Here is a 17,025-nt window from a genome sequence, read left to right as displayed (position 1 = left end):
TTTCTTCAATTCCGGCCTCTTGTGCATTCACGATTTTCATCGCGCCACCAATTGGCAATTGTGACTTGCGTTGTCTCTGCCCTGAGCTCTGGAATTCCCTCCCTAAACCTCTCCCTCACTCTTCTTTCTTTAAGATGATCCTTACAAGCCACCCCTTTGACCAGACTTTCGGTCACCTGTCCTACTATCTCCTTATATAGCTCGGTGTCCAGTTTTACCTGATAATGTACGCCTTGGGGCGTTTTACTATGTTAAAGGTGCTATGTAAATGCAAGTTTTGTGAAGCAAATTGCAGACTTTTTATTCATTATTTTGCAGAGTCGGAAAGACAGGGAAAGGCCAAAGCAGAAACTCAAGAAAGCCACAGAATCGTTGAGCACAGTTGTTAGCACAGTCACTGTAACAACAGAAAAGGTAAGTGCATGTTGACGTTACAAAGTAAACAGTCCCTAGGCCCTTCTAGCTTAAACCCGCCCAAATGAGGACATTCAGTTACTTGATCACCAGCGCAGTGCCTCTCAGTTTATCTGCCTTATGTTTGTTTTCACACTTACACCTGGTGCTCAGGCAGTTGAACACTTGTCAAACAACAGCTCCGGTTCTGAATCATAGAGTGACTGAAATTTCAGCACCAACTGAGACCGTTTGACCTGGAATGCCGATGTTGGCTCTGGTTCCACATCAAACTTCCTTCTCTACTCCCCTTTCCTGGCCTATTGCCTGTATCCATTAGCATCATTCTCCTTCAAGTGTTTATCTAATTCGTTGGTAAATACTGTGACTGACTCTTCCCCTTTTGATAACACATGCCATATGCGAAAATATTCCTTCTAATTTCTCCGTCAAAGGTGGCACCTAGTATGATCTGCTGGTGCCCTTGTGTCCCCAGTGTGCTGGCATCTGTTATGCAGATGCCCCTATGCGCTAATCCGTACCTTCGTTGTTATTTTCATTTTGTTAATGTGAAAATGTGCAAGCCCTTAAGCTGTCCATCATTTTACCTTTATTTGGAAGAACTGTAGGAGACTGTTGGGGGTCAAACTTATAGACTCAACAGTCAAGTCATAATTCTATAGACGATGATGCACATAACACACAGAATGTAATGGATGAAGAGATCTTCGGGTTCTGCTGATACAATGGGCCATCTGTAAAAAAAAAACTGTCCTTGGGAGTAATATAAAAATGTCCTGCTGCGGGAATGTCTTCATCCTGTTTGTGTAATAGAGTATGTTCAGTGTTATATGTTGTATTGGAGAGTGCCGTAATAATGCTTATAAGAATGCACTTTCAGAGGTCACTTGGTGGAATATGTGCACAGAATGCGATTTAATATAAATATTAACATTAGTAAAAAAGGATTGTCAGGGCTGTGCAGGGTAAAGCGGCCAGAGTATCAGTTCTTACAATAGCTCAGTGGGGAAATGCACCAGTAGCGATGTTACTGAGCTACACAGATTGGGCTTGAAACCCTGGTCTGTGCTGGGCTAGTGAGAGACTTGTGCTAAGTAGGTTGAGGGCTAATCTGATAGGGGTTTTCAAGATTATGAAGGGATAGGCTAGACATAGAGAAGATGTTTGCACTTGTGTAAGATGGTAGTGGTGTGTCACAGCTCACTCAGTGCTGTGACAACATGTGCTGTTTACATGCATGTTGTAGCCTGGAGCTATGGAAAGTGATGGTATAGGCTCCAACTCATGGCTGACCAAGAATTTATCCTGCCCTTACCGCCTGTGTTGGAAGGATTGGTAGGTTGATAATCAACCTGTTTGGCCACCTTATAAATGCACCTTCCTTGGCCATCAAGTCCTGTGGTGGGATTCATTCCGGAGCTTCTGACTCTGAGGCAGTAAGGCTACCCACTGTGCCACCAGACTTCCCCATCAATATAAGATAGTCACCAATAATTCCGTTTGGGAATTCAGAAGAAACTTCTATGCCCATGTGGTGGTTAGAATGTGGAACTCACTACCACAAGGAATAAATAGTATCAATGCAATTAAGGGGAGGCTGTGTAAATGCATGGAGGAAAAAGGGATAGAATGTTACCCTGATGGAGTTAGATGAAGATGACTGGGAGGATGTTCATGTAGAGCATGGAGTGAATGGCCTGTTTCTGCACTGTTCACTTGATGTAAGTAGTATCCGTTAGTAAAGATAGAACTGTTGGGTCATTAATTTTAAAACCTATGGGATAAATTCACTGAAATTTGCCCTCACGGTAGTGAGCTGAGATTCGGAGATAAGGCTACATCGCTGTTGTGCCAACTCCCTGCCTGCACACTGAACAGTGCTGCCTGCAGGACACACGGAATTGGACAATTAACCCTCGCACCTTTTGTGTTGCAGTGTCTGAAAGGGTGGTGGGAGCAGATTTAATGGTAAATTTCAAGAGGGAGTTAGATATATATTTGAAGGGGGAATATTTGAAAGGGGACTGGGAGCCCTTTCAAAGAACTGGCACAGGTTCAATGGGCTGAATGGCCACCTCCTGTGCTGTGTAAAATTGATCCAGGAATATCACAGAATGAATGATTTTTTCACAAAGACAAACACGGGTATGCAGTAGAGCGTGTAATTACAAAGTAGCCTTTTGTAGAGCAGTTAATTCTGGCACTCTCCTGCAGCAGTCTTCACTCATCGGCTACTTACCTGTTTGATGAGTTGTTTTAATCTTACTGGCGTGAATCAAAACTTCCTTATTTAAACTTTTGCTTAAGTTCTTCCCCTGAAATTTAGAAGTGCCTCTGGTGCAATGCACATCTGTTCTGTTTCATGATTCCAGCTGTTTCTCTGCCCTACAGGCCAATTCTACGATTGAAATTCTTTTCTTTTAAAAAAAAACTAATGAGAAGTTTCTGCGCTGTTGTTTTTTTTCCCCTTTTGTTTTATCTAACTAATAACTATCAGACTTGCACAACTGCTGGCAGCAGCAGCAGCAGCAGTCGCAGCTACATGTCAGGGACCTTGAGAGGTTTGGATGAAACCACAGCTCCCTTTACCAATAAACATTTCCAGGGAGCATCTGCGCCACACGTGAGCGGGAAGGAGACGGCAGAGGTCGCCAGGTCGGAGGTCAAAGGGAAGAAGGCTCCCAGTCATGGCTCCGGCCAAAGGGGACGAAAGCCAGGTGGCGGGAAGAGCACGACCAGTGTTGCCACTGTATCATCACCGAGTCCATTTCAGCAAGGTACCACCCGCGATTGGGATTTTTTTTTAATTCACTCGTGGGATGCGAGTGCTGTTGGCAAAGCCAGCATTTATTGCCAATCTGTCATTGCCCTTGAGAGCGCCTTGATGAGCCGCCCCCTTGAACCGCTGCAGTCCATGCAGTGTAGGTACACCCACGGTGCTGTTAGGGAGGGAGTTCCAGGATTTTGACCCAATCTGCTAAGGGGTAGTTTGATACAAAATGTGAGATACTGGGCCACTTTTGGAGCACAGTTAACACTAGCTTTCATTTATGTAGCACCTTTTAACATCCCAAATCGCTAAGAGTTGCTGTGTAACTTGGATTTGCACATACCTGCTAAAAATGACAGGTTCCTTTCCATGGTAGGACAGTGAGTGAACCAGTTGGGTTTCTCTGACAGTCTCACATCTTCATAGTCATTTTTACTGAGGCTATTTTAAATTTTTTTTATTTCCAGCTTTCATTTTTAAACTAAATTAAAATGCTACAGTTGTCACAGCATGGATTTCAATTCCTGTTCTCTGAATTATCGGGCCTGGCCTCCAGCTCGCTAGACCAGTAACGTAACCAGCACCACCTGTTCAGGGGCAATTCAGGATGGGCAGCAAATGCTGGCCTAGCATCTCGTGAATGAATAAATAAACAAATATTGATCAGCTGATCTCAGTAAGGGCAGCAATGTGGCATTGGGCTCAGTGCCCGAGGGTTCTGGTTGGGAAATAGCAGCCTCCATGCCACCCCCTGATCGTTGTTCAGTTACCAGGGCTGGACATTGGGGGTGCCAAGGACAGGATTGAGTCTTGGTTGTAATGAGTCTCAAAGTGGAATAGCTTGTTTACACAGCTACTCTGGCCAAGGAGGCTTGAACAGTTGGCCTGGAAAGCAAGGGAAGGGTACCTGTTGTCCAACAGGACTCCCAAAAGGAGAGGAGGAAAAAGGGGATAAGATAAAATGAAATGGTGAGCGTTAAGATTGATGATGTGTAATGGGTACATAGGGTAGAGTGTGGCGCAGTAGCAACATATCAAGGAGGTCATGAGAATGGATGTAAATATCAACAACAGCCTCTTGCATTTATATAGCACCTTTAATGTAGTGAAAGGCCCCCAAGACACTTTGTAGGAGTGTTAAAAACAAAATTTGACATCAAGCAGCGTAAGGAGAAATTAGGACAGATGATCAAAAGCTGGGTCAAAGGAGTAGGTTTTACAGAATGTCTTAAAGGAGGAGACAGAGGCAGAGAGTTTAAGGGAGGGAATTCCAGAGCTTAGGGCCCGGACAGCTGAAGGTATAGCTGCCCATGGTGGAGCAATTGAAATCAAGCATTCACAAGAAGCAAAAATTAGAGTGCTAATATCTGGGGTGATGGGGGTTGTGGGACTGGAGAGATTGCAGAGATAGGAAGGGGTGAGACCATGGAGAGATTTGAAAACAAGGATGAGAATTTTAAAATTGGCTCCCCCTCTGGCAATAACTCAATCTAGGATAGCGAGAACAGGGATGATGGATGAACAGGACTTGGTGCGAGTTAGGACATGGGCAGCAGAGGTTTGTTTGAGCTCACATTTATGGAGGGTGGAAGATGGAAGGTTGGTCAGGAGAGCATTGCAATAGTCAAGTCTAGAGGTAACAAGGGTATGGATGAGGGATACAGAAGCAGATGAGCTGGGACAGGGCAGAGTCAGACAATGTTGTTGAGGTGGAAGTGACCAGTGTTGCTTATGTTGTGAATATGTGATCAGAAGCTCACCCCAGGTGAGGTATGTCCTGGTAGAGTTGTGTGTGCTGCTGCTGCTTGCTTTGTTTTGGCAGTAGCCAGGGTCATGTTGGAGAGAGTGTGATTAATCATTGTTGTGGCTGATCATGTTAGGGAGAGTGCGATAATCATTGTTGTGACTTAACCCCATTATTTAGCTGATAGTTGAAGAGGTTAATATTTCAGCCTACAGTACTGCCAGTCCATGTAGATGTTACAAGGCAGTAATCTGATTTGTAGGTGAGACAAAACCCCCATCATGGTAATCCCAAATTATCCGTGTAGGGTATAATGTCCATCAAACTGATTCTGAGGTTAAGCCTCCATATGTGAGCCAGGAAGTTCCAGGGCTCAGCTGCTGGTTTAGTTAGCAGTCGACTTGCTGATCCTGTTTTGACAGCAGTGCAGTGACGGATTGAAGGGTCTACAGAAAACTGATTTAACAGCGTGGGCCCAGAAACCAGTGACGGGGCACCAGCCTCTCCAACTCCAAATCAAAATTTAAAATAAAACACCAAGTCCCACTGTACGTGGCCATCGTCTGGGTTTCATTCTTGAACTATGCCAGAAACAGATAATGTGCATCAGCACTCTCTCCCTCTTCTCTACCTCCTTCCACCAACACACGCACACACGCAATGAACGCCCCCATACGTACGTGGACACGTTCGCATAGTCACTCAACCGTGCAAAAGGAAAGGGAAGATCACACAGCTGCCCACCCAGCTGAGAGCAGCCACAGGGCTGTGACAGGAAGCACTGAACAACCTGCACAAAAATATCTCTAAAACCTTTCGCGAGGTCTAGGAAATCAGCAATGAGTGTCAGCCGTGACTCGGCTGGTAGACGGCTTGCCTCTAAGTCAGAAGGCTGTGGGTTCAAACCGCACTCCAGAGATTTCAGTGTAAATACCCAGGCCGTGTCAACGCGGTACTGAGAGAGTGCTGTACTGTTGGGGGTGCCAACATTCAGCTGAGATGTTAAAACTGAAATCCTGTCCGCCCTCTCAGGTGGACTTAAAAGATCCTTAGCACTAGTTTGGAAGATACCTCGGTGCCCTGACCAATGTTTATCGACATCACTGAAATAGATTATCTGGTCATTGTCACATTGTTGATTGTGGGAGCTTGCTGTGCACAAATTGGCTGCAGTGCCTCCTACATTGCAATAGTGACTGTACTTCAAAAGTACTTCAATGGATGTAAAAGACTTTGGGACGTCCTGAATTTATGTAAGGCACAATATAAATACAGGTCTTTTTTTATGTGCTGTGTATGCAGTACATGCCATATCACAAACACTACAGCCCTGGAATGTTTGCAGACATGAGCAAACACCAATTTTCACCTTTCCTCACCTAGGGATCTTATTTCACACTAGGTCACAGTTCCATACATGGTAGCAGTCGCCCTGAACTAAGTATAAGTAGCTATTCCTCATGTGTTATCTTTAGCAGTAAATGTCAACTGGCTGTTTGACTGTAATAGGCATCATATTTGAATCCAATTCTCGCCTAATGTCAAGACATGGTCATTTTGCCAAGGTGTTGTCATCAATTGGCTCACATCTGTTGTCGCCCTGGTTGAGATCAGCCAACTCAATACTTTGTGTGGATTGAACCTAAGGTGATCCAGTCTGTCTGTTTCAGCATCACACCAAGCATTATATTTACAAACTGAGTCATTGTAGCAGCAGGTACTGAATTTTTGCGAGAGCATCAGTAACAGAAAATGCATAACCTCACTCTAGTTGCTGCCCTGTTAGCCAGTTGCAGGTAGGTAGAGCTATGAACATGAGGTAGGAACAGGAGTAGATCATTCAGCCCTTCCAGCCAGCTCCGCCATTCAATAATATTATGGTTGATCTTCTACCTTAACTCCACTTTCCCACCCTGTTCTGATAACCCTTAATTACCTTAGTGTTCAAAATCAATCTCAACTTGAAAATACTCAAGGAGCATCCACAACCTCTGGAGTAGAGAATTCCAAAGTTTTACAACCCTTCGAACGAATAAATTTCTTCTCATCCCAGTCCTAAATGGCCGACCCCTTATTCTGAGACTGTAGTACAAGAGTAGGCCATTCGGCCCCTCATGCTGCTCCGCCATTCAGTAAGATCATGGCTGATCTGATATTCGCCTGCACTCTGCTTTCCTGTCTGTTCCCTATAACCCTTTTGTGCGAGAATTTGTCACCTCAGGCTTGACTATATTGAATGTCTTGGCCTTCAGGTCTCTCTGGTGTAGAGAATTCCAATTATTCATGACCCTCAGAGAGAAGAGACCCCTAGTTCTAGATTCTTCAATCAGAGAAACAGACTTTCAGCACCTAGTGAGAATCCCTCTAAGAATTTGATATGCTTCAATGAAATGTGTTTCAATTAAGATGCAGATAAGCCATGATCTAATTGACTGGTGGAACAGGCTCAAGGGGCTGAATGGCCAATTTCTGCTTCTACATAAGGAAACAGAAAATGCTAAAAATATTCAGCAGGTCTGGCAGCATCTGTGGAGAGAGAAAAACAGGAGTTAATGTTTCAGGTTGATGACTGAGCAGTTCTGTTTGAAGGGTCAGATTTTGCTTTTGCATTAATCCCTGCTCCCATGTTCCTTCTTTACTATGCTTTCAAGATGAGGTGAAATTATAATGTAGCATGTGACTGTGAGAGAATGCAAATCTTATTCTAATTCACATCTCCCAACATAAACAAGGAGCCGTGTGGTCCAGTTTCATGGCTTTCGAGTTCAGTGCAGAAGTAAGTTTCATTGTCTGTTAAACGCTATGTAATTGAAGTGTTTGGAGACGTCTGTCAGGATTTCAGGCAGTAATCTCGTCTCGTGACCCGGCTGATGAACAGACGGGTTGAAGCTCCATCTCTTGGGATTCTTGTGATGTCATCTGAGCCCTTTGATTGGATTATGTCCATGTAATCCACTGTCAATCACCCTCTGTCCTGGCTGCAGTAAGCACTCAGGCAGCATTGCATGGCTCAGTTGATACGAACACTGTTCTGTTCTGAGGTGGAATGGAGCTGGACAGATCAGCAAGAGGCCAGGCTCACAGCCTATGCTGAGCTAGCTGCTCTCAGCCCAGCTGCTTGTAGAGAACTTTATGTTTAGTCATAACTCTACAGGGGCACATTGGAGGGTTGGGGTGGGGAAGGAAGGAGATTAAGCAGAATTCCCACTACTATTTTTTTTTAGCATATCTTCAACACACAATTTCTCCCTTTGGGGAATAGTGGGGAGGTGGTGGAAGGATTCCCAGGCTGATTATCAGCCCATTGAACCGGGTCACAAACACTCCTTCCATGGCCAACAAGTCTTGCCGTGGAACTTGAACCCGGAGCTCCTCACCCAGAGACAGGGACACTACCCACTACGCCACACATCCTTCATTCCTGCCACTGATTGCTTATCCAACAACGATTACTGAAAACTAATCAAACACGCAGGTCCGACCCGCTTCCCCCTCCAGCCCAGAGGTGTTGAGGCAATCCCATAACAGTCGGAACAGCCTGGCTCACCCTTAACGAATTGTCCTTCAAGTGCTCCCTGTATTATGTACTTCCTCAGCTAGGTGACGTTTTAGAAAGAGAAATTTGAAATTTTTTTCTATTCTTCTCTAAGAAGGACATTGAGACATCAGAGAAGGTGCAAAAGAGATTTGCTAAAATTATACCCAGTGCGCGCTCTATAAGGAAAGATTAAATCATCAGGGAATCATTTCTGTTGAAAAGGTAAGGCTGGGGGTTGACCTGATAGAGGCCTTTATGAAGGATTTGACGTGCTCAGCATAGTGAAGATGTTTCTGTGAGTGGGCGAGTCCAGAACCCAGGGCCATAAATATAAGGTTATATCACTAATAAATCCAATAGGGAATTCTTTACCCGGAGAGTGGTTAGAATGTGGAACTCACTACTACAAGGAAATTAAATAAAAACATGAGGGAGAAAGGAACAGAAGGATATGTTGATTGAGCGAGGTGAAGGGTGCGAGGTGGTTAGTGTGGAGCATAAGCACCAGCATAGGTCAGTTGGGCTGAAAGGCCTGTTCCTGTGCTGTAAATCTTTTGCAATACTTAGAACACTAGGTAGAAAGACACTTGCCTTTTAGTTTGTCTTTTCTGTTCCTAACTCCCACTTCAGGTCTCCACAGAGGGTTTGAATCAGTTCCACTGTTGAGTCCTGTGTGCTCAAAGTTCCATTGGAAATCCTGTACATTGGAACCTGAGACATCTGTTTGCTGATCCTGATGTATTTGAGCTGGGAGATCTCGTCACTTAGATCGTAGACAGTTCAAAGGGTCTGCAGTGGTTTTGTTACTGCACTAATAATCCACAAAACAGGAGGCCAAATCCTACAATGTCCATTGGAGAATTTGAATTGAAGTTTTTTCAAAAGAACCTGCAAAAATGATAATCTGGTGTTAGTATAAGTGTCTATGGAGCTGTTGGCTTGTTGTAAAAACTGAACTGGTTCACGAATGTCCTTTGGGGAAGGGAACCTGCCCTGGGCTGACCTATATGTGACTCCAGTCCCACACCAAAGATTCTTAACTGCCCACCTGAACTGGCCTAGCAAGCCACACCCGCTGAACTTGGGGATGGGCAATAAATGCCAACAACACCCACATCCAGTGAATGAATAAGAAAAATAAAGGACAAACAACATAATATATAAATATCAGGTACAGGTTTTGTTGCATGTATGATAGAAGCATAAAATGGTAACAACTCAGGAAGAAGCCATTCGGCCCATCATGTCTGTGCCAGCTCTCTGCAAGAATAACGCAACTAATCTCACTGTGCTCCCCCCCACCCCCTGGACCTTCCAAAGTACTTGGCAGCTCATGTATTACTTTTGAAATGTTGTAGGCAAAGCACATTAGTTATAATAGGAAAATGCCTGATAAGAAAGTTTGTGTGGGAAACTTTAACAGTAAAAGATATACACCAGAATATTACTTTATTTTGCCATTCAAATAATTAACTATATTGAAATGCAGCTACTGTTATGTAGATAAATGTGATGGCTGTTTTATGTACACGGCAATGTTCCAAAAACAGCAATGAGAGAGGAACATTAGGAGCAGCCATTAAGCCTCTCAGGCCTGCACTGCCATTCAATCAGATCATGGCTGGTCTAAACCTCAGTTCCATTATCCTGACTTGGCATCACATTCTTCGGTACCCTTACCCAGTAATTATCTACCAATCTCCACTTTGGAAGCTTCATTTAAGGTTCAGCATCCAAAGCCTTTTGGGGGAAAGAGTTGCAAATTTCTACCACCCTTTGAATGCAGAATTGCTTCCAGGTTTTGTCCATGAAGAGCCCAGCTCTAATTTTAAGGTAATGCCCCCTTGGATTCCCCCACCAGAGGAAGTGGATTCTTCATATCTACCCAATTAAATCCTCAATCTGCTATACTCAGCTCCAATGTTTGGTCAGTGAAGGCTTAGTTGGTAGCACTCTCACTTCTGAGTTACAAGGTTCTGGGTTCGAATCCCCCTCCAGAACTTGAACACAAAAATCAAGGTTTATATTCCAGTGCATTATTGAGGGAGTGCTGCACGGTCAGGTGTGCTGTCTTTTGGTTGAGACATTGGGCCGAGATCCCATCTAACCCTCTCAGGTGGATGTTAAAGATCCCATGGCACTATTTTGAAGACGAGCAGGGAAGTTATCCCCAGTGCCCTGGACAATATTTATCTCTTAATCAATATCACTAAAGCAGATTATCTCGTCACTGTCATGTTGCTATTTGTGGGAGCTTGTTGAAAGCAAATTGGCTGCTGCATTTTCTACATCCGAACTGTGGCTAGAGTTCAAAAGTTCTTTGTTGGCTGTAAAGTGCTTTGGGACATCCTGAGGTTGTGAACAGTTCTACAGATACATGCAAGTTTTCTTAGTGACCCTCTTATTGCTCTGGAGGTAACATTTCAAAATCCTTCTAACATGTTACCTTGTATACCATAGTGCAGCATGAAAACACATTGGTTCTAGCCAAATGAAAAATTCTGTGCAATGTCTCCAGTCAATCATCTTCCAGCAGTTTTAACACATGGGAATAGGCAGTAACAGGCGTACAATAACACACATTTTTTTGAGAGAAATTATATTTACATTAATAGCGCCATTTAAAATGATTGAAAGCTCTTGAAGCACGAGGTGACACTTGGAATAGCTGGGTGCTGATAATTGCCAGTAATGAGGTGCTAAAGCGATCCACTTAGACAAACAGTTAGAGATTAGCATGTGTTTTAAGGTGAGAATGGGACATTAATAAGCTGCTTTAATGACCCCACTGTGAGTGAAACACAAACTGTACACTTTGAAGAAAAATGGCCCTCGTTATTAAATGGAAGGCGATGGATTTCTGCCGATAGTGTTTGGGGCGGGGGTGAGTTGGATCTCAGCAGAGGATTACGTGTTGTTTACTCTACACCAGCCTTAATAAATCGTGCAAAAGTAAAGTGCTGTGGGTGCTGGAAATCTGAAATAAAAACAGAAAATGTTGGGAATACTATCCTTAAAAATGTGTCTGTTATTCAATTACAGGCAGTCTCCTGAGCACCTCCAGCAGCTCACTGCAGCCTTCCCAGGAGGTTGGAATATTTAGCAAGCCTGAACTACGAGGGGACACTTACTCAGCGGGTCGCAACTCCTCGCAGAGCCCTGCCTCCTACGACACGGCGAAAGGGGACGTTTTTGGCGGGGAAGGGACCCTGTCGGGCTTTAACTCTTTGATCCGCTTCACCTCCCCTCCTCCGGTCCCGAAGAAAGCCCCCGAGAGCGCGCCCGGGGACTTTAGGACTTCCAGTGGGATGGGCGGCCCTTCGAGCGGAGGAGCCGGCTACAAGCGACCTCAGCCGGTGGCCGGGATGGAAGAGGAAGAGACGGTGAAGGAGAAGAAGCACAAGGCCAGCAAGAAAAGCAAACATGGACGGGGGAGGCCCAAAGGGAGCAAAAACGAGAGCAACCCAAGTCTGGCAATCCCCATCTCCCTCATTACATCATCAGCAACTGACCCAAGTGGCTGCATCACCAGCCCCGCACTCCCAAAGTTAACAGCATCAACAAGCCACAGTGGAGCCATCCCAAGTCTATCAATAGAACCTTCGCTTCTGGGTTCAGGTACCGAAATGCTTAACCTTTAACGCTTTCCTGTGAATCCCATTCAAGTTGATCTTTCAAGTGGATGTTGCTACAGCTCCCCCAATTGGCTCAATGGGTAAATAAAGCAGAAAATGTGATTTAAAGCCTTAGAGAGCAGACCTACTAGATCCAAACTGATGTAGCCAGCCGTGGCAGCTTTATTACACTAGGCTTCACTGTCCCGTGGTTTAGTCGTTAGAGAAATCAGCCAGGGGCCCCTGTGCCACTGCCCTGATCCCCTCATGTGTGTGGATCAAGCTTGGATATGATGCACCCTGAGTCGAATAGCCTGTTAGCATTCATCATCCATACTCACATGAAGGTGAGCGTTTGGGCAGGATTACCAGTAAACGATCTGGGCTTATGTATTGTGAATCGGCACCTCAAGAATTATTTCAAAGTTGGAGGTGCCTCAAGTGGACTAGGTGTGGCAGGTTACACATGAGCATTACACTTCGGGGTTCATGTCGAGCCCAAAGTGGTGGGGAGCTGAAAGTCTTTGCCAGCTGTTGGCTTCAGGCGTTCTACATGAAATGACTTGGGCAGTCTCAGTCCAGATGCTGGCAGTTCCAAGGCACAAAGGAAAGAAAGACTTGATTTTCTATAGCGCCTTTCACGACACAGGACACCCCAAAGCACTTTACAGCCAATGAAGTGAAGTTGCAGTGTAGTCACTGTTATAATGTAGGAAACTCGGCAGTCAATGTTTGCCCAGCAAGATCCCACAGACAGCTAATGACCAGATTAGCTGCTTTTAGTGATGTTGATTGAAGGATAAATATTGGCTAGGAAACTGAGGATAGCTCCCTCTGCCGTCTTCAAAATAGTAGATGTAGGATCTTTTATGCCCACCTGAGAGGGCAGATAGGGCCTCAGTTTAACATCTCATTCGAAAGACAGCACCGTTGGCAGCGCAGCACTCCCATCGTATTGTGAATCCCTCTCGAGCGTTCAGGGGTGGCTGGTGGGAGAAGTGGAAATAAAAATTCCTCTAAGATGCAAAAACCCCAACAGGAAAGATAAATCAACAGTGGCTAACGAAAGAAGTTAAAGATTGCATTAGATCAAAGGAAGTGGTTTATAAGGTCATTGGAATAAGTGGTAAGCCTGAGGATTGGGAGCAATTTTGAACCCAGCAAAGGAGGATCAGGGAGCTGATAAAGAAAGGGAAAAGAGAATGATTGCAAGCTAGCGAGAAATATAAAAGTGGACTGTAAAAGCTTCTTCGGGTATGTGAAAAGGAAAACATTAACAAGGACAAACGTAGGTCCATTGCAGGCGGAGGCAGCAGAATTTATACCGGAGAAACTAAACAGTTACTTTGTGTCTGTCTGTCTTCACGGAGGAAGATGCAGAAAATCTTCCAGAAATACGAGAGAACCAGGGGACTTGTGAAAATGAGGAACTGAAATAAATTAGTATTAATAAAGAGGCAGTAATCAAAAAATTTGATTGAAGGTTGATAAATCCCCTGGGCCAGATGAGCTACATCCCAGAGTGTTGAAGGTGCTGGCTATAGAGATAGTGGATGCATTTGTGGTTGTCTTTCAAAATTCTATAGATTCTGGAAAGGTCCCTGCAGACTTGAAAGTAGCAAATGTAACCCCACTATTTAAGAAAGGAGGGAGAGAGAAAATGGAGAACTCTGACAGGCCTGTTCGTTTGATGTCGGTATCGGGGAAAATGTTAGAGTCTACTATAAAGGATGTGATAACTGGTGGTAATGGTGAAATTTGGCAGTCAACATGGATTTATGAAAGGGAAATCTTGTTTGACAAACCCACTGGAGTTTTGTGAGGATGTTCCTTGTAACATAGATGAAGGAAAATCAGTGGATGTGGTGTATTTGGATTTTCAGAAGGCTTTTGATAAGGTCCCACACAGGAGGTTAGTAAACAAAATTACAGCCCATGGGATTTGGCGTGATATACTAGTACGGATTGAGAATTGGTTAACAGACAGAAAACAGAGATAGGAATAAATGGGTCATTCTCAGGATGGCAGGCTGTTACTAGTGGGGTACTGCAAGGATCAGTGCTGGGGCCATAGCTGTTCACAATCTATATCAATGGATTTGGATGTGGAGACTAAAGGTAATATTTCCAAATTTGCTGATGACACATTCCCGACTAGATTTGTAAGTTGTGAGGAGGATGCAAGGAGGCTTCAAGGGGACTTGGATAGACCAAGTGAATGAGCAAGAAAAAGGCAGATGAATAATGTGAAGATATCCACTTTGGTGGAAAAAACCAGAAATGTAGAGCATTTTTCATATGGTGAGAGGTCGGGAAATTTTGATGCCCAAAGAGACCTGGGTATCCTTTTCTTAAATCACTAAAAGCTAGCAGGCAGGTACAGCAAGCAATTAAGAAGGCAAATGCGATGAAGGCCAACATACCAAGGAGATTTGAGTACAGGAGTAAAGATGCCTTGCTGCAATTGTATAGAGCCTTGATAAGACCACACCTGGAGTATTGTGTATAGTTTTGGTCTCCTTACCTGAGGAAGGATAAACTTGCCAAGGAGGGAGTGCAGCGGAGGTTCACCAGACTAATCCCTGGCTTGGCGGGATTGTCTTATGAGGAGGGAGATTGAGGAAACTGGCCCTGTATTCTGTAGAGTTTCAAAGAATTATCTCATTGAAACTTAAGTAACTTAAGACCTCACAAGGCATCACAGGGTAGATGTGAATCGGATGTTTCCCTGGCTGGTGAGTCTAGAACCAGAGGACACAGTCTCAGAATAAGGAGTAGGCCATTTAAGACTGAGATGAGGGGGAATTTCTTCAGTTGGAGGGTGGTGAATCTTTGGAATTCTTTACACCAGAGGGAAGCTCAATCATTGAGCATGTTCAAGACAGAAATCAATTAGATCTGGGTACTAATGACATTGAGGGATATGGGGATAACACGGGAAAGTGGCATTGAGGTAGATGATCAGCCATGATCTAATTCAATGGTGGAGCAAGCTCGATGGGCCAAATGGCCTACTCCTGCTCCTATGTTCTTATGTTTCCTATGGTGCAGTAGGGCAGGAGAGGGATGGGGCTTCATTCTGAGGTTGAGGCTGAGGAGAACATGTCATGAGCTAGGAGAGAGAGCCAGAGAGCTCTACATCTATCTATGCTGTCAGAATTTACAGCAGAGAAACAGTCTGACGGGCCCATGTCAGTGAACATGCTGCACGTGAGCCTAACTGGGCCTGAGTCTATCTGCTTCAAAATGCCTGAATTCTAAGGTATTCCATTTCCCAGCAATATCATCCCTCCACTATCGGTGTCAGCATTGGCTCAGCAGCTCTCGCCGAGAGTGGCCACTAGCAAAGGCCACTAATACTGGACACCATCGTGACACACGGCGTGATGTCATTGCATACAGAGGTTTCTCACGGTTTGAGGGACAACAGAGGTGTAAGGGGAGGGGATGGGGAAAAAACACAAAAAAAAAACCTGTGTTTGGTGTCCCAGTAACTCTGAGTCGCTGCAGATGGGAAAAGGAACAAGCACAGGCCCTTGCCAGTGCTTCACTGTGGTAAACGTGCTACGGCACAAAGTACCGGATATAAAGTCATTCTGTACTGGACAGTGGCCGGACCAACTAAAAGCCGGATTGTGCAGTATAAATCCGGGCATCCGGCCATCCTACTCTTGCCTCCGATTCAGAAGGTCACGGGTTCAAGCCCCGCTCCAGAGCCTTGGGCATATAATCTAAAGTCCGACATACTCCAGTACAGTAATGAGGGAATGCTGCACTGTCAACGGTGCTGTCTTTCAGGTGGGTGTAAAAGATCCCACGGCACTACTTCAGAGAAAAGAGGAGTCGTGAAATAAAAATAGAAAATCCTGGAGAGGCTCAGTGGGTCATGGAGCAGTGGTGGAGAGAGAAACAGTTAGTGTTTCAGGTTGATGGCTGTTTATCCGAACTTCAGAAGGGAATTCTCCCTAGTGTCCTGCTCAATATTTCATTGCTCAACCAACATCTCTATAAACAGAGCATCTGGGGCAGAATATTGCTGTTGGCGTGTGCCCAACATCAACGCGTGCCATTTCGATATTTCGTTCAGCGGGTGCGCACTGGCCAAACTGTCAACGGCCTATTAAGGCCATTAAAAAAGTAATTTAACTTATTAACACCGCTGCCCGTCCAACCTTAAGGTTGGCGGCAGGCGAAGAGCCCAAGTGGCCTTTGCACTTTTCAGGAAACCTCATCCACGGATGGGATGAGGTTTCCTGAAGGTCTTATAAAATAAATAAATAAATTTTGCAAATTTCACAAACATGTCCCAGCTCATTCGACACTGTCACATGAGGGGGACATGTTTAAATAATTTTTTACTTTTATTTTTTAAAAAGCTTTATTATCTATTTAAGCTTCCTGAGGCAGCGCTGTGCCTCGGGGAGATTGCTGCACTCCTTCACACGCATGCACGACAAAGCGCAGGCCCCAACTCTCCCTCCTTCCCCTCCCCGCACAGGTATCGCTGAGCGCTACCAGGCGTGTATTATCCTGGCCGGGCCTTAATTGGCACGCCTGCATAAAATGGCAGCACATAGCCGATTACGGGCGGCAATCAGCTCCACGCCCGCCCCCGCTCCCACCCAGCCTGCCCGCCATAGAAAAAATTGTCCCCCTGGTCATTATCTGGTTGCTGTTTGTAGAGAACTTGCTGTGTGCAAATTGACTGCTGCGCCTTCTACATTACAACAGTGACTACACTTCGAAAGTACTTCATTGGCTGTAAAGTGCTTTGGGAGGTACTGGGGTTATGAAAGTTCCAAATCTTTCTCTCATTTCCGAGTGCAACAAAACGAAACTTAAAGGAAGTGGGTAGTTGTGGGGTGCGGGGGGGTGGGGGGGAGTGCACGGTGAGGTGGTGGGGTGGGGAGTACGGAAGTGGGGATATGGGGAAATGGGGTGGGTG

At 45.0% G+C, this 17,025-nt stretch overlaps 1 protein-coding gene across 8 annotated transcripts in view; it reads left to right on the top strand.

Moving 5' to 3' along the window:
- The window catches only part of LOC144667862 (protein AF-10-like), a 155,869-nt gene that overhangs the window by 81,822 nt on the left and 57,022 nt on the right, over nucleotides 1–17,025 (top strand). For 6 of the 8 annotated variants that reach the window (XM_078529413.1, XM_078529412.1, XM_078529416.1 and 3 more), the window contains 3 exons: nucleotides 319–414; nucleotides 2,912–3,191; nucleotides 11,509–12,084. In XM_078529413.1, the coding sequence (XP_078385539.1) occupies nucleotides 319–414; nucleotides 2,912–3,191; nucleotides 11,509–12,084 (952 nt within the window). The remainder of the gene's footprint in view (nucleotides 1–318; nucleotides 415–2,911; nucleotides 3,192–11,508; nucleotides 12,085–17,025) is intronic. The other 2 variants (XM_078529418.1, XM_078529415.1) reach the window with 1 other exon arrangement.

The sequence above is a fragment of the Cetorhinus maximus genome, chromosome 25, assembly GCF_964194155.1.
Source record: "Cetorhinus maximus chromosome 25, sCetMax3.hap1.1, whole genome shotgun sequence".
NCBI lineage: Eukaryota > Metazoa > Chordata > Chondrichthyes > Lamniformes > Cetorhinidae > Cetorhinus > Cetorhinus maximus.
The sequence above is the reverse complement of the archived record's forward strand: the minus strand, read 5'-3'. Positions and strand labels throughout refer to the sequence as shown.